This window comes from Miniopterus schreibersii (assembly GCF_964146895.1).
Source record: "Miniopterus schreibersii genome assembly, chromosome: 1".
Lineage (NCBI taxonomy): Eukaryota > Metazoa > Chordata > Mammalia > Chiroptera > Miniopteridae > Miniopterus > Miniopterus schreibersii.
The window spans coordinates 132,784,491-132,808,015 of NC_138101.1; the positions used below are offsets into that span (position 1 = coordinate 132,784,491).

At 39.8% G+C, this 23,525-nt stretch overlaps 1 protein-coding gene across 6 annotated transcripts in view; it reads left to right on the top strand.

Moving 5' to 3' along the window:
* The window catches only part of STXBP6 (syntaxin binding protein 6), a 230,149-nt gene that overhangs the window by 164,820 nt on the left and 41,804 nt on the right, over window positions 1–23,525 (top strand). For 4 of the 6 annotated variants that reach the window (XM_081119362.1, XM_081119363.1, XM_081119361.1 and 1 more), the window contains 2 exons: window positions 15,348–15,478; window positions 16,389–16,554. In XM_081119362.1, coding sequence (XP_080975488.1) covers window positions 15,348–15,478; window positions 16,389–16,554 — 297 coding nt within the window. The remainder of the gene's footprint in view (window positions 1–15,347; window positions 15,479–16,388; window positions 16,555–23,525) is intronic. The other 2 variants (XM_081119365.1, XM_081119364.1) reach the window with 1 other exon arrangement.

Here is a 23,525-nt window from a genome sequence, read left to right on the forward strand (position 1 = left end):
AGGAACTAGAAAGGTTTCAATGAGGAGAAAACTGGTGACTTAATAATTAAATGATGACTTTTAAGAATGTGAAATGAAATGGCTTTAATTACAACCTTAGAAGAGAGTTTCTCATCATGAATCTTTTTAACTATTAGGGTGAGTTGTAATTATTATACGGAGGTGAAAAGAAGTTAGAAAAAGAATCTATGTAAAGTACCTGAGAAGGTAACATGCCCAAAGGCAAGATATGGGTGGAGAATAAACATCTTGTGATATTTCCAACTCTAAAATTCTGTAGTACCTTGATCATGTGGCCAGAAGTGTAAACCGTACATGTGAAATCAGTAAGTGAGCTTTAGTTATGTCAAATTGGTATAACAAACTGAACAGAGCCTTAGCTTGTACATTAAAAGAATGCAAAGCATTGCTTTTGAGGAGCCAATAGAAGTTACACTTTTTAGTATTTTGTTGATCTAAGGAACTCTCATATTTGGCCCCTGGTTATAAGTGCTAAGTTTAGTTTTAAACTATACTAGTTTTAAACTATACTAGTTTTCTCTCTGCAAGTTTTAAAACTATTATAGTTAACTTGCAGTACAAAATTGGTGATTTCTGTCCCAAATTTCAGTCAACATACACTGAAGTTTTGGTATTAAATTAATTTCACGCAAATGGTTTGAGAATTCAGTTAGTGGGTCCACTTGCTTACCTGCTCCTTCACATGTACTCTCTGCCTCACACAAACTGTATCCATAATGCTTGCTCCTACCATTCATGTTTTTCAGATAATGGCTTTACTTTTATAGTGGAAGAGGCACAGTGACATCCAGTAAAACTGAGGAATTGCTCTCCCTAGTGTACACTCCCAAGGGCTGGGTAAGCACTCAGCTCTGTCCCTGAGCCCCAGGGAAACAGAGGTCACTGATCACAGTCAGCATTTCCTGAGAGCAGCAGCTTCTCGCTTTGGCACGGAGTAGTGGCCCTGCATGGTGACTGCTGGCCCATTCAGACTGGCCTCAGCCGAACAGCCTCTGATCTAGACTGGAAGTCTGAGGAGAGGGCAGATAGCCTCGGACTAGCACGTGGGGGCCTGCAGACATCAGGACCGGCTGAGTTTTGAGAAGAGCTCAGTAGTTGTGCCTCATCTCCTTAGGACACTTTGTCTTCCAATTCTGGTCTGATGATGTGGAAATTGTCACTGGGGAATTAGGGAAGGCTGAGCACATCACCACTCATTCGGCACCACAGGGTCGGGTGTTTACTCCTTTTGTTCCGAATGTTCATCAAGGCTATGCTGTTGAAAGATCTCCAGGGATTTTTCTTAGGAAGGAGTCATTTAACCCAAGCGGCATCATTTATTTCGGAAATGATTCCTAGGCTGTTACATAAATACTAATGAAGTGCATAACAATGTGTTCCACCTTGGAATTAGCGGCAGAAGTCACGGAGGAGCTGGCTCGCTCTGCAAGAGGAGCAGCTCTTTACCACGTTAGAATTTGCAGTCAGGTGTGCCTGGTTCTTCTTTTTTTTTTTTTTTTCTTTCTTCCCCCAGCATTGCCTTAAACTACTCAGAAAGAAAAACAGACGTGGCCAAAAAGAGGGTAAGGTGGGTGAGATATCACTAACCACAGTCATCAGCACATACAGCAAATCTTTGATTATTTCTGATGAGAATGGAGATGTTTCTTGTGCGATAGATATTTGAGTTAGGACCCGAGGTGGGCCACCCTACCAGGTACTCTGAACTACACAAAGACATAATCCTTTACAAAGTGTGATGTTCAGTAAACAAGGGCCTACAGTATACTGGGCTTTGGGGTATGGAGATGATTAGAACTTGGTGACGGCTGACTTTGAGGATTTCCTCGGGGTGGGGGGTGGGTCAACAGCTATGTAGAGTGGGACAGACTGTCCCCTTCTCTCTCTGTCTCCACTGTTGCCCTCTGGTCTAAGCCACTGTCGCCTCTCTCCTAGACTGCTGCAGTCCAAGTTCCTAAGTAGTTTTTCTGCTTTCATGCACACATCTGCCATGATCTGTTTGCCCAGTAGCAGTTGGCCAATATTTTTTTAAATGTAAATCAGATCTTGTTACACTCCTGTTTCATGTCTGGGAAGCCTTGTACACCAGGGCTTTCCTGACCTGGCGCTTGCACCCATGCTCATCTACTCTTTCCTTCTCTCAGTATTTTGCTACCCTGGTCTTCTTTCTCCTCCTTGAAGATGTCAGGCTCTTTCCACCTTTGAGCCTTGGCACTAACTGTTGTACCCAAAAGCTTCGTTGTGCCCAAAGAATGCCTGAAGGCTGGTTCTGGGGTATGTCTTGATTCTAGGGAGGGGTGCGATGAAACAAGGGAGATGAGGGAAGACGAAAAAGCCGTTGGGTTTTGTAATTTGGAGGCATTTTGATTTTCATGGCGCAGTTTTTGGAGAGGTGATAAGGCAGCAGGGAAGCGATGGGTTAAGCAGTGGGTGGGTAGTAAAGCAGTAGAGGCACTAAGCGCACTTAACTCTTTCCTTTCACCACATTCCTCAAAAGAATGGACAGGTCTTGAGGACTGGCCTTATCAGTAGAAGATTCTTATAGGAAAAGAAAACAATAAGCACAATCACAGGCAGAGTGGGAAAAGTCTGAGAAGAGGGAGCAATGGAAGCTTCGAAGAAGAGGGGTAATTGGGGAAAGGTTCCAGAAGAAATGGGCAGGAAGAGCACCATGAACCCAACTGGAGAATTTTGCAAACAGGATATACTTTCAAGTCCCACAGGTAGATTTTTTATAAAAGCACGTGTCAGATTGCATTGAGTAAATTCCCTTCTGTTATGGACTGAATATGTGTCCCCTAAAATTCATATGTTGAAATCCTAAATTCCAATGCGGTGATATCAGAAGGTGGGGACTTTGAGAGGTGATTAGGTCATAAGTGCGAAGCCCTCAGGAATAAGATTAGGGCCCTTATGGAAAAAACAGACCCCAGAGAGTTCTCCCTCCCTTTCTGCAATGAGAGGACCCTGTAGAGAAGACAACTATGGGCCAGGAAGTAGGATCTTGCCAAACACCTTGATCTTGGCACCTTGATCTTGGATTTCCCAGCTCCTCCAGAACTATGGGAAATAAATTTAGGTTGCTTATAAGCATCCTAGTCTGTGATATTTTATTATAGGAGCCCAAATGGCCTAAGACAACTTCCAAGTTTGCACAGTTTCTCTGGTTGTGGGTGAGGGGTGATTTTATTACTCACAGTAACCTTGGGATGCCCTAGGTGGGGCAGGTGCGAGATATACCTGTCAGGGTGGAGAATTTCAAATTGGTAGCAATTCTCAAACCCTGCCATAATCATTATCATCATTATTATCGGTTTACTTTTTATTAAGGTATGACATATAATGTAAGGTAAACAAATCTTAAATATACAATTCAATTTGTTTTTACATGAGTATAAACCCATGTCAGCATCACTTACAGCAACGTACAGAACCTTGCCAGTACCCCAGGAGGCTCCCTTCTACCTCCATCAAAGATAACCTCTATTTTGACTACAGTCGTCATAGATTAGTTTTATGAGTTTTTTAACAGCTTTATCGAGGTGTAATTGACATGAAAACTTTACATATTTGAACTGTACAATTCAGTTAGTTTTACATGTATACATCCATGAAATAATTACCATAATCAAAATAATGAGCTTATCCATAATCCCCAAAAGTTTCCTCATACCCCTTTGTAATCCTTGCTTGGCCCCCAGCTTTCCCATATCTTAGCCCATATCTGCAGGCGACCACTAATTTGCTTCTGTCCCATATATGAGTTTGCAATTCCTACAAGTTTATATAAATGGAAACATGTAGTATGTACTTCTTTTTTGGTTTTTCATTCAGCATAATTATTTGGAGATGGAAGTTTGGGTTGTTTTCAGTTTGGGGCTTTTACAAATAAAGCTGTTCTGAATATTTAATGTGCTTTTTTCCATTCACATCTCCTTTAGTGAAGTGTTTGTTCAAATCTTTAGCTCGTTTTTTAAAAACTGTGTTGTTTTCTTTTTATTGAGTTTTAAGAGCTTTTACAAATATACTCGAGATATAAGTTCTTTATCAGACAGTGATTTGCAGATATTTTCTCCCAGTTTGTGGTTTGTCTCTTCATTCTTTTGAAGAACAGGGGCTTTCTGTTTTGCTCTACTTAACTTATTCTTTCATAAATTGTGCTTTTAGTGCCTTATCTAAAGCCTTACCTTGCTCAAGTTCACGAGGATTTACTTCTGTTTTCTCCTAAAAGTTTTATAGTTTTAGGATTTTACATGTAGGTTTCTGATCTATTTTGATTGAATTTTTGTATATGGTACAATGTATGAGCTGAAGTTCCTTTTTTGCATTTGGATATCCAGTTGTTCCAGTATCATTTGTTAAAGAAAACTATCCTTTCTACACTGCATTGCCTTTGCACTTTTGTTGAAAACAAATTTTCCATATATACAGAGATATTTTTCTAGATTTTCTGTTCTGTTCTGTGCTTATCTTGATGCCAATACCACAATGTCTTGATTAGTTTAGTCTTAAAACAAGTTTTTTAATCAGATAGTATAAGTCTTCCAACTTCATTCTTTTTCTCCTTCACAGTTTTTTTTCTCTTTTAGATCAATTGCATTTCCATATGAATTTTTATAATCAATTTGTCTTATTCTACCAAAAAATCTGCTAAAATTTTTATTGAATCTAGATTATACTGGGGAGAATTGACATATTAATAATATTGAGTCTTCTAACCCATGACCACAATATGTCTCTCCATTTGAATATGTAGATCAATTTGAGGATTATTGCCATTCTTAACAATGTTAAACCTTCCAATTCTTGAACACAAAATGTTTTTACATTTATTTAAATCTTTTTTAATTTCTTTCAACAATGTCTTATAAATTGTAGTATACAAGTCGTGTACTTCTTTGGTTAAATATATTCCTGAGTATTTTATTCTTTTTCATGTTATTGTAAATGAAATTTTTTTGTTGTTAGCTTATTAGCTATTGGATTAATCAGGACTCTCGAGAGAAACAGAACCAATAGGATGTGTGTGTATATATGTAGAGAGAAAGGAATATAATTATGGAATTCATTCATGTCATTATGGAGGCTGTCAAATCCAAAATCTGCAGGGTGACCTAGCAGGCTGGAGACCCAGGAAAGAACTGATGTTGCAATCCAAGCCTGCAGATCATCTGCTGGCATAAGTCCTTCTTGCTCTGGGGAGGTCAATCTGTTGTTCTGTTCCAGCCTTCAGCTGATTGGATGAGACCCACTCACATTATGGAGTGCAATCAATATTACTCAGAGCTCCCCAATTAAGTGTTAATCATATCCAAAAATATCTTCACAGAAACATCCAAAATAATGTTAAATAGTTGGGTACCATGGCCTTGCCAAATTGACACATAAAATTAACCATCACAGCTAAACTCTGTTGAATTTTCCTGATTGCTTTAGAGTTTATGTACACATCTTTAAGTTAACATGCGTCACCTTCAGGTGATGTACTACTTCATGTATACTATAGGGACCTTCTAATACTTCACTTCCCTTTCTCCCATCCTAACCTTTTTGCCATTGTTGTCATACATTTTAGTTTTTCATATGTTATAAACTCCATACTACACTGTCATTCGAAAACAAGACTAGAGCATTGTTTACTCTCAGGCTAAGTATTCCTCACTAATAGGGCAAGATCCTGCTGTGTATTCTACCCAATGCCCCCTGAATCCTGAGGTTTTCCAGGCTGGCTGGTGGGCACAGGCACTATGCCCAGCCCTATGTGAGCACGGAGTATTGTTTCCTCTGTTCATTTTGAGTGGTTCTTTCTCTGGCCTCAGGGCATCTCCTCACACATAGGTGGTGAGAAGTACTCAGCTAAATACTCACGGCGGAGTCTCTGCAGATCTCTGGGGTTCTCTCTTCTTCATCACCTTGGTCTGAGAATTTTAATCACCTTGTTCTCCCTGGGCTCAGCTCTGTCTCTTCAGCTCAGGCCATCTGCCAGTCTCTGCCTGGCTTCCTCTTCCTTGTGCCACATGCTGGAAAATTCCTCAAAGCAGTAAATGAGGGCAATTATAGGGCTCAACTCATTCATTTTCCATCTCATAGGGGTCACTGTCTTTCATTGTTTCGTATATTTTGTCCATTTCTGCTTGTTCCTTGCAGGAGGGTAGACATAGCACTCATTTCTGTTGTGTAGACACAGGATTAGAATTGCTGGGTCATAGAGTATATGCATGCTTAGCTTTAGCAGATATTGCCTAGCATTTACCAAAACAAATTAAGCTGATTTTAATTGTAGATAATTTTCACTGATATAATTTACATTCGTTTTACCCAGAACATGTTGCCAGATTTTGTTCCCCAATTTAACACAGTAAAGAGTGAAGGTGATACGTTCTTAGTGGCATCGTTCACTGTTTTTAGAACTTCAATGATGTACAGCCTCATTTAAAATGTATTACTAAAAGTACTGAGTAAGTGGTGGTGGTGACCAGGGAGAAAAGCAGAGAGACCAAATAAATCTGTCTTTGCTTGACTGCCAGTTGGAATTATATTTGACAGCAAATGTTTACTAAGTAATAACAGCTTTGTTTTTTTCAAAACCTAGTGATATTATGTGCTTAGTACCTGGTCCATTAGAAAATTCTCTATTGCTCTGCCTTCTTCAAGTTTTAGTCTCATTTTTTTGGTGAATACTCTTTTCACATGGAAGGAGATCCATGGCCACATAGCCTCTTTCCATGGTTCCTGTAGACAAAATATTCATATTAAAAGACTGTGCTCAGCAGTGGGGTGCAGGGTGTCAGTGGTGAGTCAGTGCCCCTCTTCAGAGCTGCCGGGGGTCAAGGAAGTAGAGGTTGCAGAAATGACTAATCTTTTCTCCCTGGAAAGGGTATTTGGGCTCTAAGAATGCTGTGTAGCAGCTCTCCCAGGTAAAATATGTATTGGATTCCTACCAAGTATGACTTTTTCCTGAAGGGAGTTACTGTGTGGACTATACTTTTCAGTGTATAATAGATAATGTTAAAGGAAAGCATGACATCACGGGAGTCTCTTCTGCACGTTTTTATTCCCAGCAGTTGAGCTTCTTGTGGAATAATTTAATTCATTCCTGAGCCAGGTAGCTGTCTCTTTGATGTCTTTGTGTTTAGATTCTGTTTGTGAACCTCTCCTAAGAATAGATGAAACGTGATGTTTACATCTGTTCCCGGAATCGAGGAAGTAAGAACAGAAGGTGACTTTGTGGCTGTAGCTAAGCCTTTCTGTTACCTCTGTAACAGTGCACGTCGCAGTATTCCACGTTGGGTTTCATCTTTTCCCGAAGCCAGCGGTTCTCATAGCTCTGGGCGTTTACTTCCTTGGCCTGGGCCTGTTGGTTTGTTTGTTTCACAGTTATACTACGTAAATCAGACATGTTATACCCTTTCCACACAAAGCATGAAGTCACAACAACGCATATTAGCCAGCTTTTGCAATTCATTGTATGTTTACCCTTCACCCAAAATGTATGCAAATTGGTTTTCTCTTCAGGTCCATGGGGGAAAGTCTATGAAAGTTAAAAAAAAAAATCAAACACAGTGGGAGGCCTTGGCTTGCTGAATCTCAAGCCTGAAATTATGTTTTCAGGGAGGCTGAAACAAACAGAATAATCACTTCAGAGAGATGCTGCTAGAATATGGATTGCATGAAAAGGGGTTTTTAAATAGATTTTAACCCCAAAATTTCTCTCCTTCTAGTCTCCTGATATTTCTGTAATTTCGTGATTTTTACCATTTTCTCTGTTCTCCCTAGTTCTCAGGATACTGCTCTTTTCTAATAAGAAAATAGTTCAAATCCCTTGAAACTGTGGCGTGATCTTGAAACAGAACAGTTGAACCTGAGCTAGTGTTTGGTATTATTCATGATTTCTGGTGGAAACGGGGCCTGTTCTTCCTGTTGTTGAGGAGCCGCTCGTTTACGCACTCATTCGTGTGTGCATGCATACCTGCAGTGGCTCTTGGTGTATCAGTCTACAGGATAGAAGACGGGGTGCTAGTCTGGAGAGGGCAGGACTGGTCTTGCAGTGGGGAGCTCCAGCCTTCTGGAGATTAAGCTTTCTGGTTTCAAGTTAAAGATTTAACAGCCCAAGACTACCTATGAGACTGTACCTGAACTTGTTGACTTAAAAAATAGGATACCCTTGCCCTGGCCAGTGTGGCTCAGTCGGTTGGAGTGTGCCCTCAGTAGGTTCCATTTCCACTCAGGACACATATCCAGGTTGCAGGTTCAATCCCTGGACCTGCATGTGCAGGAGACAACCAATTGATGTTTCTCTCTCACATCAATGTTTCTCTCTCGTACTTTTCCCCGACTTGCTCTCTCATAAAAAAAATAAATAAATTTTGAATAAAAGAAGAAAAAAATAGAATACCCTTTCAAAATAAAAATCTAAATATTTCTATAGTATTTTTAAAAAGCAAAAGTATAAACAGGATAAAGAAAATTAAAATTAGAAGGGACTAGGTTTTAGAAGAAGCAACTAGATTCCATAATGGCATGTGACATAAAAGTTGCACATTTCAAAATAATACTGTCTCCTTGTTGGTAATTTGGAAATATTATAACCAGATAGTACTTCCTACAAAGTTGATTTAGGGACGTTGCTTGCTCTACTAATGTTAACTAAGCTCCATACTGTGCTGTACCTTCATTTTAAACGCACCATTCCCAAGGAAGGTTTGATGCAAGATGTTCTTACTCTTCCCCTTCTACGAAAGGACTTACCCACACTTCTGTACAAGAAAGCAGTTTCCCATACAAATGGTTCCTTGTTCAATAACCCTTTGGAGAAACTTCTTAGACTTTCAGCCTCCCCCCTTCACCATCTTCTTCTAGTTTGGAGATGAGACAGGTCTAGGCCTAGAAACTAGTGGTCCCAAATAAGGAATTTCCTGTGTGGAAAATGTTCTTTGTGATTACCCCACCTGTAGACTAAGGAAGTCTGCTTTATACCGCAGACCCCTCCGCCCTGGTTCCCCCTGCCGCTCCCCTTTAAGTTAGCGGAGCAGGGACTGTCAGAGGACCAGCATCCAACATCCTTCCCCACCGGCTTGTGCTCATGGCTGAAATGCCATCATTTTTTGTTGTTGGGTCTGTTGTTTATTTGGATTAAAAACTTTTTCCTAAAAACATGCAGATTCAAGAATATCCTTTCCGGCTCTTTTGGGTGCTGTCAGGAATCTGGCCAGTATCTAAGATGGGTAGGGGAAAGATAGGGCCCCAAAGACAAACTTGGCCATTTCATGAATTGGCCTAGTAGGAGCCTATGGAGTCTAAACATTTACTGTGTCTTAAATGGTAACACACTTTGAGAAATACTATGAGAATCAAACGATCAACCCTGTGTAGAGCACATGCTCTATTTCCCACTAACTACAGCAGTGATGGTGTTTCTCTATTCTGGATGTATTTGAGGTAGCAGTAGAGGTATTTTTGCTCCTAAGCTTTATGAACATTCAGCCATCTCACCAGATAGAATTGCTGATGCGGCCTCAGACCTGATACTTATTTCTCCATAGATTCTATTAAATCCACCTAGACTTATACAATAGAGTTTTGGAAGAGCATTAGGAAACCAGTTCTAAATAATCGTTTCTCTCCTTTGCCTGTTAGCCCATTTTTTTTCACCACATCAGCACCCAGAAGGCATACTCAATCTTTCTTTTATTTCCTGAACCACACTTCAGAGGATTTTATTTTTAGTCACTTCTGACACAGCCAGAGAGCAGCCCTGATAAGATTCTACGTGGACATCACTTCTTTTCCTTGTTCCAAATTGCTTATTTCTCATCAATGGTCTTGTTGAAATCAAAGTTTTTCTGGCCATTAGACTCCAGCAGAGCAGAGAGCTAAGGCATACCACAAAATGCTGACCTTCGCTTAACTATAAGATCATGCTAGGACTAAGCATGGGGAAATTTTAAGGTATCCTACTTAGGTACTTAGGTGTGCTTAGCCTCAACATCAAACTGTATAGATATAATTTGTTCTTCAATACCTTTTTTTTTGAGAGAAAGAGAGAAATGAGCACAAAAAGTTATAAAATGATTCAATCTGAGTTTAATGTGTATTAAAAATGTTTGTGCAAATATTGGTAAATATGTAAAAATAACTATGAAAAATGAGATAGAGAATATAAAGGTAAAGTAATCATTTTTATATGCTGATTGTTTTCTTTAAAGTAATATTTTAAGACTGAGACTAGTAATTTTGTATCTTAGGCAAAATTGATTTTCTTGTTTGGAACGATTCCGAAATGATGCTGTGAATAATGAGATTGTAGGGGAAAGAGTGACCAAAAAAAAAGTGATCTCTGAGCCATTGGACCTGGAAATGGAAGATTAGCTACTTAATCACTGGTAGTCTGCATTCCTCGACTGCTTTGCATAATATGCAGATAACTTGCATTTCTGTCTTTCTTTTTCCCATCAGTCTTTGTCTCTTTCTTCACCAATTCCTGGCTCACTGCATGGCCACATTTGATCTGAGATGGTGCTTTGCTGTTGTCCTGCATATTGGTTTTTAATTAAATAGAATTTTCTGATAGGCAAAAGCAAGGCTGGTGGTCTCCACTCCTTGACTAGGTGTCTTATTCTATTTTTTTACAATGGTCCCTGGAGGGGCCGTTTTTTAGAAGACCTCACTAGGCCATTAGTTCATTAGACAGAGAGGTTAAGTAACCTGAGTAATGATATTCCCGACATAATAGCTCCTATCACTGCTTCTCAGCTACGGCTGAGATGTAGATCAGGTCTACATGGAGGCTGAGGAGGAGGCGTGCAGCCATGGAAACCACACTCTTTTTATCAGAACTGGTAGCAGAAGGCCCTGCATTTGGTTGGCCACATGCTTCTGCTTCCTCTGATACCACCACAGAGAGCAATGGGTTCCAGGGGTGGGAGTGAATGAAAAACAGCATTAGGTTTGGATAACCCCAAAACTTGACTTACTGAGTGAGTTGCAATGTTTATGAAGCAGTAGTCTTAGAGAAGCCATTTCCGGCTAGGCTTTGTGACTATATCTAGGAGAATATCTATGTTGTGATAGTTTTTAATACTTGTCTACATTTGCTAATCACCATTTACCATAGAGCAGACATCAGATGCCAAGCCCTCCACTGATAGCTCTCTAATTTGAGATTAAGAGCATTTATATTTTCATTATATTTTTTATTTTTCAATTATTTTTTATATTATTTTCTATTTAATATAGGAAGAGCTGTATCTATTTATAACTTTACCATATATTTTTTCATGGACTTATTTAAGTAAAAAAGCAAGCTTATGTATAGGGAAATGTTAAATAAATAATAGGATGTTATCAGAATTACACCAGTAGTATCATTATTAGAACAAAATGATTCAAGTAATCCTTATTTAATGAGCATCCCACACACAATAAAATGTGGCATTTGATAATGCAGCAAGAAGCTGTGATGGAAAGAGCAGTAGACTCTTAAGTTCATTGTGTAAGTTGCAGTTTTTCCATCCATTAACAGTATTACTTTGGCAAGTCGGTGTTTCTTGTGCCAGAAGCTGTATAAAAGAGATTTTTTTAAAGCTTCAAACGCTGTGGGAAGTGTAATTTGTTATTCTGTCAGTTTATGCTGTTCTACATCACAAGCTGGTAGGTGTAGCTTAGAAGATCAGTGTGGGGATTTGTCCACATCTTGCATGTTTGGACTAAATGGACATGATGGCAATCTGGTTTTTGTTCTTCACAAATATGTCAGAGAAGCAAATGTTAACTGTTTTATCCAGGCTTTAAATGAATCTGTTTTGAAATGAACAGAGTTCAGGGAAAGAAATAACATTATAGGGGAACCTACTTGAAAAAAATGATCACAGCATTGTTTTCCTATGGAGTTGACATGTGAGCTGAAATTTGAATAGTGAACGAGAGACAACCATAAGAAAGGAAGAAAAAACACAGGGAAAGGAGTCTTTCTCTGAAGGGAATAGCCTTTGCAAAAGGTAGAGAGATGTCGCTGTTTCTTCGGAGCAGGGCCAGATGATCTAAGACTTTGCAGGTCATGGTGAGTGGCTTGGGCTTTATCCTAAATGCTTTGGAACACCACTGAGGAGTTTTTAAAAGATGGCTCAATCTTCCACATTTCAGTTTGAGTGGCCAAGCTGGTCAAGAAGTACAGGTGAAGGCTAATGTTGTATTTCCTGGAACGTGGCTGCTTCATGAAGCTTCCTTAACTTTCCCGAACTCTGCCTTGGTCCTTAAAGCCCCTTCCCTTCCCAACAGCTCAGGTACTCGGATGTCATTTATCCTACTGTGCTTTAATACTGTTTTATATTATTCCCCATTCCGCCCAAGTTCTTGATTCAGAACCATGTCTTATTTAATTTTTGAATTGCCCACAAAACTGACTTCTGTGTCTTCCATTTAATAAGTGTTCCATATATATTTGTTAAATGAGTAAATACACGAGTTCAGTGGTCTCATCAGTCAGTATGCCTCAGAACCAACTGGGGAGATTTAAAATATGGATCCCAGGGCCACACCCCAGAGATTCTGATTCACACGGTTTGTTGTATTTGTTATAAAACTGCCAGGTGATTCTGAGGGGCGGTTGGAGTGGAGAATGAGACCGGGCTGATTTGGGTGGTCTGTAGTATTACGTGGGAGTAATACTATATTTGCCTTTTCCTCATGAATGTTAAAGGCATGGCAGAAGTGGCTATCTGGCCTTTTATTCAAAATAATGGATATGGATCTATTGCAGGTGGTAGTTGGACATGCAGCACTATTATATTACTGGTTCAGGTCTGTAGGGTGCATTTTCTAGGTATATTACCAATTAGCTCTCCTTTGGGAGAAGAAAATAAATTTCTGTTTTTCACTAGACGTCTGGATTTTGACTTATTTATTATTAGCTATGGACCCCGAAAACCTCACAAAAAAGAAGGGATTAAACCATGACTTTGTCAAGCATGGGACTCAGAAAGTCTGGCAGTCCTATGTTTGTGCAAGTGTTTTGATTTCAGGAGGGGAAAGTCTCAACTCTATATAATGTATATATAATAATATAATTTTAAGGTACCTGCTTCAAAATAGAAACCGGGATGGTGGAAATAATAACAATAAACAAAAATTAAATCAAAATGGGCTCAGTGCCCAGGAAAACTACCCAGATTTTAAGAACCAGGCAAGGAATAAACCAATATGGGGGAAAGGCAGGACTGGATGGAGCTGTAACTGCCTCTGTTAAAAATGACCGCTCTGCAGTGTGATCGCTGTTGAGCAATTCTGTGGGGCATTTGTCATGTGGGTGGGGTTCCTGTAGTTCTCATTTCAGTGACAAGCGTCCAATGGAACTTGCTTTTCTAAAATGTCAGTGCTAAACATGCCAGTAATCACAGTGATCTTGCATTGTGTTTGAGCTTTTATAATGCTGTAAACTATTTGGAAATAAATGGACCAGAAGTAAAAATAGTTCATAACAACGTTAACTAAAGCTACAAGGAAAATGTTCATGTTTCCCAGGATGCCTAAATGTCGGGTGATTTACATAAACAAAGGAGGAAATCCCCTTTGTGTTTAGGGATGTGTGTCTAATACAGGAACCCGTGTTTTCCTGTCATTGAAAAGAGTTCTTTAATCTTTTAAGCACATTTTAGAACCCGCATATATTCCAGGTGTGTTATTTACTTTAACATTAAAACACAAGCAGGACATGACTATCAGAAAAACCTGTTAGATCTCCCTTTGTGTCCTAGGAGACACAAAAAGTAAATGAATTGGCAGAGCCCTGAGCAGACTTGTAATAGTTGTTCTTAATGAGACTTAACAGGCTTATACTTGGAGCTGTAGGCCGGAGAAGACTTTTGTGAAGAGAAGACCATAAATTTCCACTGATTGTGGGTGTTAAGTGGATGATGACTTTTTAACCATGAAAGTAAATGTAATTGGTGTGAAATGTTCAGAAGCTTTCAGCCAAATATAGCTGAAATAATGGGCAATAAACCTAAGCACTATTTGAAATTTTAAAAAAATATTTGCTAAATTCTGGTTAAGAGCTAAGAGATGAGATTGTACTGAAGTCATAAAAACGATGTTTAGTCCTGGAACCACAGGGATTCTTACCAGACCTAAAGGCAGGGTACCCACACTTCATTCTCCTCTTGGTCCCCGCTTTCCTTACCCCAGACACTTTGACACAGTAAACCCTGGCATGCATAAAAGGAGAGTTTTCTTACCACCAACCAGGACTGGAGTAGGTGTTCTCTGTCCTTCGTCCCTCAAGGATTTTCTTTGCCATCTGTTGAGCACCTGCATAGTTACTTGAAAACATGGAATTTGTGGGGTTATTTAAAACACAGAAAGAATGTGCCACCGGTACACGGTCTTATTAGGATAGCATTCTTTATGACAAGTTGTGCTTTCCACTCTTCCTAGTTCCTATATAGCATCATTTCTGTTAAATCTTACCATTCCTCCAGCCAAGGCTCGCAGGAGCTTCTAGGAAAGCCCTTTCGAAACACTTCATTACCTCCCCACCCTTGAGGCTCTAAGTCATGAAATAAGCAGATATAGAAATATTCCAAGGGACTCTCTCCTGGTGGCTGATGCTTGGCTTCTGTCCGAGAGGTGTCACTGTCCATCATCAGCATGACTAAGGCTGGAAGGAAAGACTATCCTGGTCCTAAAGGTGTGGTGACCTCAGGAATTGATATTGGGGGTGCGACACCCAGAATGCCAGATACAGTCATAATTAGATGCAAAATCAATACAAACTGGACTGCATTTTAAAGCCAAATGGTTGTGTGTGTTTTAATGAGATATTACTCATCCCTGAAACCTGAAATATTTACACTGGGCTATGAAATTGAAAATATGCATTGCAGTTCCTTAGGGGAACTTCCTTGAAAATTCAGCCTTTCCCAATGACCCCTGCTTGGTGCCTGTCAGCCCTGTATGCTTCTTGCCTGCAGTTGGTTATTGCACACTCACAGCCTCCATTGAAGGTGCTTGGTGGTATGGATTAAGTAGTGTTCAGTTTGAATGAATGAAGACAAACAAAGCAGCCCTTACTGTTATAATTGTACTATAACTGCTTGAGAGAAGAGATTATCATTTCTATGGCTTTTTACTTCCCCCCTCACCAAAAGCCCACATATTCATTTTCTCCTTAGATAGATCTATATATTTTTATATATATACACATATGTGTAGATTTTTTCTCCCTTCTCTCTCTCTTTTTGCACATGCACGTAAGTGTGAGATAGAAGCACTGCTGACAGAGGAAACAAACCAACCAACACACCCACTCATCTGTGGTCTTTTCTTGGCAGTGACAAACAAGAAGCCCACACAGGCGTCCATCACGAAGGTCAAACAGTTTGAAGGCTCCACGTCATTCGTGCGGAGATCACAGTGGATGCTCGAGCAGCTTCGCCAGGTTAACGGCATCGATCCTAATCGGGTGAGTGACCTGTGGAGTGTGGAGTGAAGGTGGCCTCTTCACATGATGACTCTTATATTCACCTTGGCAATGGTGGTGGTTGTCTGAGTCGTTTTTAACAAAGCTATTTCTCTATTTCAATTTGCGACCAAGACTTTCTGATTCCTGTTCCTTTCTTATAGGGAATTACAAACCTTTCCATCATGTTTGATACAGGAACCTAAGGGGACGCAGATTGAAGAAATGCTACATCCAGTAATATGTTTATCAGCAAAGTGCAAAGACCAGAGTTCAGATATCATGGGTATCAATATGAAAAACCATGTTTATCTAAGCTTCATTTATCTCCTCATGCCACCAATGATGAGGTTTATTTGCTAAATAAATAAAACCTTAAAAGTTTAGGAGTCTATTGCATTTAATATTAGAAACCTTTTGTGATATTTATTCAAAGTACATTCCCCCCTTTTGCTCACACACATTCACCATATAAAACATCAATAATGAAGAAAAGTTAAAATGTAAATTGTAACTATATGCTAAAATGATGAGGGGGAATCTTTTCCTCTCAGAGGTTAGAGGCAAGATTTATATGATTTAGTGCTGAGAACCTAAAGGAATTATGTCCCAAGGAATTGGGAAGGCGATATGTAGTCTGAATTCTGACGCAGGTCAACGTGTGGTAGGCTACAAGGACCTCTGTGGTACTAGCTTCCTCGGGACATCTGTAAATACTGTAAGATTTGGGTTTGCTTGATAAACAGAGAAAGGTGGATTCTCCACGCACCTGGGTGCTAATAAAGATGAGCCTCGTCATTAGGAACAAAGTTTTGAAAGGTGTTTAAGCCTTTATGAGTCTTTTGTTGGGCATAAGCTAGAACCAGCAGTTTTTATACATTGAGATCAGTAGTTATTTCACTGTTTTTTCCAGGATTCTCCAGAGTTTGATTTGTTGTTTGAAAATGCTTTTGACCAGTGGGTAGCCAGCACAGCCTCAGAAAAATGCACCTTCTTCCAGATCCTCCACCACACCTGCCAGAGGTACCTCACGGACAGGAAGCCAGAGTTCATTAACTGCCAGTCCAAAATCATGGGAGGTGAGTAGGCATTTGTGTGACTTCAGTCATCCTGTTGCCTTAGGCTCACTTTTACATAAGTTAGGTGTTCCACAGCATGAAGATGAAAAAAAAAGGGATCAAGTTGCTATTCTGCATGAGAACCATTTTAGGGAGATCATTGTACACTCAATCTAGACACAGTGGTATGTTTTCATACTTATCCAAAAGCTGGTCTTTTTAGAAGAATGAGCCACTTAGCTAAGATTATTTGCACTATAAGAACAAACCTGTTTCTGTAGTAGAAATACCTTTCAGCCCGGCCGGGCGTGGCTCATCGGTTGAGCGTTGACCTAAGATCCAGGCGATCCGGGTTCGATTCCTTGTCAGGGCACATGCCCGGGCTGCAGCTCCATCAATGACTCTCTCATCATTGATGTTTTTATCTCTCTCTCTCTCTCCCTGTCCTTTCCTCTCTCTCAAATCAATAAAGATATACTTTAAAAAAAAAGAAAAGAAATAAATACCTTTCAGTTTTACTACTTTTCTAAAATTTTATTGTAGAACACTGTTTTCTGAGTTCCTTTTTCTTGTTAATTCTCAATATATTTTACAAATATTAATATAAAAATTCTTACAGATGTAGTCCCTTTCTTTTTCTTTCTTTCTTTTTCAACCTATTTTTATTGATTTCAGAGAGAGGAAGAGAGAGATAGAAACATCAATAATGAGAGTCATTGATTGGCTGCCTCCTGCACACTCCCTGCTGGGGATCAAGCCCGCAACCCGAGCATGTGCTCTGACCGATCTCCTGGGTCAATGCTCAACCACTAAACCACACCGGCTGGGCTAATCCCTTTCTTTCAAATAGCGATTAGTCTTACTTTTATTTCTTGAATGGCGTACAGAGCTGAGTGCTGTAAGCCAGCCTTAAGGGGCAAGTACTAGCTTTGGTAATTTCATGAGAAACATATAAGAGGGCATTTAACACATTTCTTTTAGGTGATATTCCTTTTTAGGGAATTGAAACTGTGCTAAAAATATTCAGGCCTTGCCGATCACTCTGTGAGTTGAAGTGTTTATATCATTGATCTTTTCACTGACCTGGTTTTGAAAGAATTTTTTTTAATTTATCTTTACTGTTGAAAATATTACAGATGTGCCCCTTTCTGCCCCCCATTGTTCCCCTCCATCCTGCATCTGCCCCACCCAGGCCTTCCCCAGTGCGCCAACTTTATCTTAATCAAGTGTAAAATAAAAGTCACATTAGAGGCACTGCATATCTTCTTTGGGCTGTGTATATCTTCATGTGAACAGGGCATGAATTCCATTATTCTGTCCCAGCAACTGACGTTCTCGTTGACATTTTGTCATTAGTCTGCTAGATGATGTATTGGAGAAGACACTGTTCAATACTTATTATTCACTGAATTATTCCTATTTTTCTTAAACAGGAAGTTGCTTATATCATAGAACCTTGAAAGGGCTTTCTTTAGGCACTGATGTACAGTTGTCTTATAGTTTCTCTATTTAGTCTTAGAAAAATACAGCAGAGGTGATGAGTGGTGCATCTTAACTTCAAAGTGGCCTATGGTACAAAAGTGAAAAATTTAGACATAGATATTAAAAGGAAAGGGAATGTCAAACACTAACCCCTTACTATTTAGAAAATATAATGAGATATGGCTTTCTATCATATCTGTGCCATCAACGCTCATCAAACGAATCCTGCTTTCAAAGTTCAGCTTTAACAGACTTGGCAAAAGGTCAAAGGCGCACCAGGCTTAGACCACAAAAGGCTACATGAAAATGGAAGGTACCTGCTCTGAAACATTTTCCCACCGGTGTCAGTGTGGTCAGTAGCTCACTTAGCTGGCCCTTATGCACAGAGTTTCCTCTGGAACTACTGTAACATTATGAATTTGAAATTTCTGTTGCCCTTGGAGGTAGACTCCACTTCTGCACAGTCTATCCTGAGTGCAGAGGGGCCAGAAGCAGTGCTGTGGGAATGATTACATTTCCTCAGGATAGAAACGTGAGATGGAAGCAAGAAGGCCACAGACTCACTCCATCGCCCTTGCAAAGGAAACTGGCCACCTCCCTCCTGCTGAGGTTGGGGAGAGTTTGGATGACTCTCCCCCTCCGCCTCCCCTAGGGGCGTCACTAGGCAGGCCCTCTTCTCTGTTGCCTCTGAGGCTCTCATTTCTTCTCTCAGAACAGATCCTTTCATTTCTTTACTCATTCTTGGTTTATCGTCAAATTATACAACAGATAAGTACTAAGTACCTACTATGTGCTAGTCACTATGTTACATCCTGCATATGGAGAATAGTTCTATAGTTGATCTGTTAATAGACTCTAATTACCACGACCCGAATCACAAATCTCAGACTGGCAGATCCGTAAAAACCATTCTGTATGTTCTTCATTTATTTTCTTGAATATCCTCAGACCTTCCCACATAGTCCCACCAGCTATTTCTGTCAGTCATTGGCCCAGTCCTTCAGATGTCTTCCAGTGCCCTGTGAACTCAAAATTATGCAGAGTTGACACAGAAATCCGTATATCCAATGTTCAGTGGTTGCTGTGTGAATTGGCTAAACCTACAGATTGATTTCCCGGAGTAAGATAGTTAATGAGACCAAGTAACAGAATGGGTGCTGCCTTTTGTGGCCATATCTCTCATCTTCTTTAGATCTCAATTTTTCCAAGTGTAGCTTGTGGAGGTTAGACTAGATAATATCTAAAATCCCTTTCAGTTGTATTGTTTTCAGAATCTATAATTCCTAAGATGTAGCTTTATTGAGTAGGTTAATCACTTTTTAATTTAGCTTTAGTGCAGTTAAATGTTGACTGGTCCCGGATTCTATGGAAGGCAAAAATGTTCAAGTTAAGCACATTGTAATTTGTTGGCAGCACAAATGTCCTTAGTGAGTGCAGCCTGTCTTATTTAAACAGTTGCTTATCCTTGATAATAGTTGTACCAACACACCCTAATTAATTAGCACGCTGATTAGTCTTCCTTTCTCCCAGTTATCCCAGTTCTAAGACTTAAAAATTATGTGGTTCTCAGGTCACAACTTTCTGACCCTTTACCTTTTGGGGTACCTACTCCATCTTCATATCTTCATTTTCTCATCTTTAGATGAAATCTCTTCCCAATTTCACAGTATCTTTTGGTCTCTTCTCATAGTATGGGCCACAAGTCCTAGACACAATTGTTTTCTGTACTGTGAAATGTGATAGTTTTTGTGATTTTAGAGAACTAATATTGGTGTTGGTTTGCTGCCCTACACCAAGTTCTGTACATGTTATCTCATTTAACTTTTACAGCAACCTTTGGAAATACAACTTATTATCTTCATTTTACAAAGAAGGAAATAGGATCAGAGAGATTATTAAATAGCTTGCCAAGGGTCACATAGCTAGTAAGTGGAAGAGAAGAGATTCAAGCACAGGCTCACTCTTCTCTAAAAGCACCTTCCTCAGGGCCACTGAGTGCCGCACTCCAGGAAATATCATTGGCATTGTGTTTGGTATGAAGAGTGCCCCCTGGAGTTATGCAAGAATTTTTAAAAATATTTTAGCCAGCACATTTGCAGGTATTAAAAAAGGGAGGTAAGAAGAGAGGGCCAGAGACTATGGGTAGTTTTAACTTTTTTCTTAGTTTTATTACAGGTATATAATTAAGATAACTCTTAAGAAATTTTTTTTTTAACTAAGAATGATGGGGACCTTTAAAATCATCTCGCTTTTTGGGTTTTTTGTTTGTTTTTGTTTATCAGAACTTCATTATAGTAAAGAGATGAAAGTGAGTTTATTTTAGTGAAAGGGGAAGATGAAGGAACCCAGGCTGAGAATATCGCTCAGGTACTCTGCATCTGGTCCAAGTCTGCCATTGGGAAAACTGAGGCCCAGTGAGTTTGAATGACTTTGCCAAGATCAGAGGACTGAGAGCAAGTCTGCCTGACTCCCACTGAACCACACTTTTTTAAATACCAGCTCAAATAGGATTATCATTTAAGCACTGTATCTATAGTTCCATGCAGTTCTTCCCTTGTATGTACTGATTGTGTATATGCCACGCTACAGGCTTTTCTTTTTCCCTGGGGGAGAGTCAGTTACACAGAAATGGGTTGTACGGAATGTTTGAAATTTTCTCTCCAAACATATTTCCTTATCTCCAGAGGACAGACTGGGAAACTTGGATCTTTTGATGCTGGTTACAGGATCCAGAAGGCATGTGGAAAGTCTACAAGGCTGAGTTGAAGGCCTCGTACACTGGAAGAGGGCAGGATGCTCTAAGCGAGCGTGAGGGGGGAACAGTAGTGTCTTCTCATGCCTCTGTCAGCATTGCCTCTTCTCTGGATGGTTGGAGGACCAGTAAGCTAAGACAGAGTCCTCAAGCCATGGTCATTCCTAACCTTCACTCTACCTCGCCTTTAGCTCATTAAAGGTTGGTCACCTTCAAAAATTCAAAGCCATTCATTTAGTTGCTGGGTCCCTAAGTTACCAAGCAACCTATGGAGATTGAAGGCAGAGATGTGGAGCCAGTCTGGCTGCTGAAATGTGACTTGGCATGAATGACAGGGGCCCTAAAAGTGAAGCCTTAGGTTCACGTAGGCCGTACTTATTTCTGAGACGGTAGCTTTGTTCTCTCTCTGTTCATTGTAAACAGAGGTGATCTCATAGTGTTATATGTGTGATAACATACTTGTACTTCAAAGATGCCTCGGAGTTAATTACATATGTAGAACTTTAGATTCCAGAAGAGAGGCTTGTGTTCAACTAATTCATTTCAAAGAAACATGGTCTGCCTCTAATAGTAGTAGCACAGTTTAGATAATGGGCATGTCACCTTAAGTCAAGGTCCCAAGGGGGACTTTGTTACAATTTTGTTTCTTCATTTTTCTTAATAAAATGTGAGGAAATCCTACATGGCTCCCCATTGCTATGTTATTTACACTGAACTTTTATAGTAATTACTGTTGGTCTGTTATTTTATTATTTTTATTTTTTTACCTAATCCTGTGAACTATGGAAATCTTTAGTGGTATTTGCACCTTGTATGTTAGAACCACAAAGTAGATTCTTTGCAAACCTGTTTTCTTTTTTCAGTAAGTGTTGTAAATTATTTGCAAGGAAGAAATGATTTATTCTTCAAAGTGAGATTCTGTACAAATTAAAGCATATCCTAGTATTTTTCTTGAACTCTAAACCCAAATACCCTTGGCTCATTCATTCAGTTACCCCTTACTCTTCCACCTGTTCTAATACAAGGCATCCTTCAGTGAGCCCCACCTCTATTGTTTGAGGCCCAGTTGCACACATTTCCTCATAGTTCCATAAGCACCATGTGCCTGTGGACATCCAACAACAAAGCAGGCACCTTGGTCAACTTTACTTACCTTTCTGGAAGACATTAGATGTAAACCTATATAAAACAATTCAATAATGCCAAGCTGATCACTGAGCTGCATTTTAAAGGATGGTTAGCAGTTGTCTTATTGCAACAGTGAATCCACACAATTTTATTTAGTGTTAGCTATACTCAGAATTTGGAATGTGGCAGGTTATTTTTCCATGACAGACTATTTTGAAGTGTCATATAGTTTTATCATCGTCAAAGGGTATTTCTTAAGCATTGCCCACTTGTGCACAGCCCTTCAGATGCTGGGATAAAACCCAGACTTCTGAGCTCTATTAGAATTCTAGGGACACATGTCTCTGATGTCTCCTTCATAGCAGCCTGGCCCTCTGATTGGTATGCTAAAGGAAAACCAAATGGCTTTTATCTGGATTGCCCTGGGATGGAGTCAAATCTCAGGATCCAAAGTGTGACTTTGTGTTATACTTTTCTTCCAAACAATGCAAGATCATCCCTGGGTGAGATGTGCAAATATTTTACCTATGAGTGTCCCCTGTGGGCATGTGTAAGGTGAGGTAACAGATAAATCATAAAAAGAGCACATGTTCATAATAAGGTTCCTATTAAAAAAAGTGATCAATATGGTCATTCTTACTCCCAGTGTATTCATATAGTACCATCATATGCTGCATAGCGATATTTCAGCCAGTGACAAACTGCAGTGGTGGTTCCATAAGACTGTAATGGAGCCAGAAAATTCCCATTGCCTAGCAACGTCATAGCATCCTAATTTTGTAGCACAGTGCATCACTCACACATTTATGGGGATGCTGGTGTAAAGAAACCTACGCTGGCAGCACATAATATTTTGAACGCTACATAATATTTGATAATGATAACAAACAACTATGTTATTGGTTTATGTATTTATTATACTATACTTTTTATTGCTATTCTAAAGTACACTTTCTACTTACAAAGAAGTTTGCTGGAAGGCAGTACGTGCTTGATTTACTCTCATTTGTTTTGTGAATTCAGTGGAGCCCAAGTGTACAGTGTTTATGAAGTTTACAGGAGTGCACGGTTATGTGCCACGCCTTCACCTTCCCTCGGCACGCACCCACTGATTCACCCAGGGCACTCCCAGGCCTGCGGGCTCCGTTCGTGGTGACTGCCATCTACAGGTTGCCGTTTTTTATCTTCTATACCATATTTTTAATGTACCTTTTCTCTGTTAGATATGTTTACATACACAAATCCCTACCATTGCGCTAAGTTGCCCACAGTATTAGTAGGTAAGCTGCTGTGCGGGTGTGTGGCCCAGTGCAACGGGCCAGACCATGCAGCCCGCGCGTGCAGCGGGCTAGATCACCGAGGCTTGTGCAAGTGCACTTTTTGATGTTCGCACAACGGTGAAATCGCCAAACATTGCATTTCTCGGAACACAGCCCCATTATTAATTGGCGTATGACGTACATTACGGGAATCTGTAACATTTCCTATCGTTTTTCTGGTGTTGCCTCTGCTTCAGTGTTTCCTGTCGGTGAGTAAGGGCTTGTGGAATGTGAACCTCACCCTCCTGCACATGCTGCTACCAGGGCGCGTTACAATCAGTTGCTTATTTCTTAAGAAAAAACTCATGTGT